The sequence below is a fragment of the Aquarana catesbeiana genome, linkage group LG08 (genome assembly GCF_042186555.1).
Source record: "Aquarana catesbeiana isolate 2022-GZ linkage group LG08, ASM4218655v1, whole genome shotgun sequence".
In the NCBI taxonomy this organism is placed as follows: Eukaryota; Metazoa; Chordata; class Amphibia; order Anura; family Ranidae; genus Aquarana; species Aquarana catesbeiana.
In genome coordinates, this window is record NC_133331.1 from 127,587,755 (window position 1) to 127,589,191 (window position 1,437).

Below are 1,437 nucleotides of genomic sequence, written 5' to 3' on the forward strand. Positions count from 1 at the left end.
TACAGGAGGGATCACCCCAATATATCAATACAGGAGGGATCACCCCAATATATCAATACAGGAGGGATCACCCCAACATATCAATACAGGAGGGGGCACCCCAATATATCAATACAGGAGGGATCACCCCAATATATCAATACAGGAGGGATCACCCCAATATATCAATACAGGAGGGGGCACCCCAATATATCAATACAGGAGGGGGCACCCCAATATATGACTAGAGAGGCCAGCATCACCCCAATATATCAATACAGGGGTTCCCTAATCAATAGAGAGGGGTCACCCCAATATATAACTGCAGAGGTTCCCCAATATCAATACAGAGGCTCAGCATCACCCCGCTATATGAATACAGAGGGGACACCCCAATTCATGACTCCAAAAAGGTCACTTCACTATATCAATACAGGGGTCCCCCAATATATGACTAGAGGGGTCAGTATCACCCTACTATATGAACACAGGGGTTCCCCAATATATCAATACAGAGGGGTCACCCCAACATATGACTAGAGGGGTCAGTATTACCCCCCTATATGAATACAATACAGAAAGCGGCACCCCAACAAAAAGCCTGGTAGTGCAGCGCCGCAGCAGACGGACACATAATAAAGAAGAGAAGACTCTCATTGGTGGATCCAGTTCTGGGTGGAGCACCGGTGACCCCGCCTCAGGGGGGATATCCAATCATGCAGTCAGGGGGGTCTCTGGAGGAGAGGGCGGCAGTGTGATAGTACATTAGTGATTGAGTCCTGACAGCCGTACACAGCGCCCCCTGCAGGCAGGGATGACACAGTATAAATAGGAGGAGAAGGTGCATGCAGTCATCAGCAGGATGGGATCCGTGGGGCGGGGTTACAGCTTCTTGGTGGGGAGGGGCTGGCGGAAGAGCAGAATGTGCGGCTCGGGCTCATGGATCATGTAGTGCACCCAGCCCTGGCTCTGCTGCACCCCCAGATTCCTCCACTCCGTCTCGGACATCAGGTGGGTCTTCGGTACCAGCTTGGCAATGTCCTTCGGTAACATGACGTGCCGGTACTCGAAGCTCTCGTCGTCATATTTGTCGGAATAATAAATATTCTTGGCGGACATTTCTCTCTCCTCCGCAATTATTTTGTTATTTTTAAGGTACATTAGAATTATAATTTTTTGTTTCTAAAGAATTGGTAATAAAATAAATAAAAATAATTGGTAAAAAGAAGAATAAAATGGGTAAACACAGAAAGGATTATCAGTCTAGAATGGTTTATATTAAATAATGAACATTTCTAAGGAAAACATATTTTTTTAAGAATTTCCTTGTCAAAAGAAGTTTATTGAGTATACAATGTTATAAAGATACATAAAGTAAGTTTACAAGGATCTATAAAGTAAGCTCATTGTTTTACAGTAGGGTTTATATAGGTAAATATCATGAAATTTCAAATATTA

At 44.3% G+C, this 1,437-nt stretch overlaps 1 protein-coding gene across 1 annotated transcript; it reads right to left on the reverse strand.

Annotated features, from left to right (window-relative positions):
- Positions 1–639: 639 nt before the first annotated feature.
- LOC141105299 (cyclin-dependent kinases regulatory subunit 1) lies at positions 640–1,101 on the reverse strand. The gene has a single exon (XM_073595176.1). It carries the CDS (start codon positions 1,096–1,098, stop codon positions 862–864), a length of 237 nt encoding a protein of 78 aa, XP_073451277.1. The 5' UTR covers positions 1,099–1,101; the 3' UTR covers positions 640–861.
- Between the last annotated feature and the right edge of the window lie 336 nt (positions 1,102–1,437).

Excerpts from the sequence above, each read along its gene's own strand:
- LOC141105299 (XM_073595176.1), bottom strand. The coding sequence starts at position 1,098 with ATGTCCGCCAAGAATATTTATTATTCCGACAAATATGACGACGAGAGC.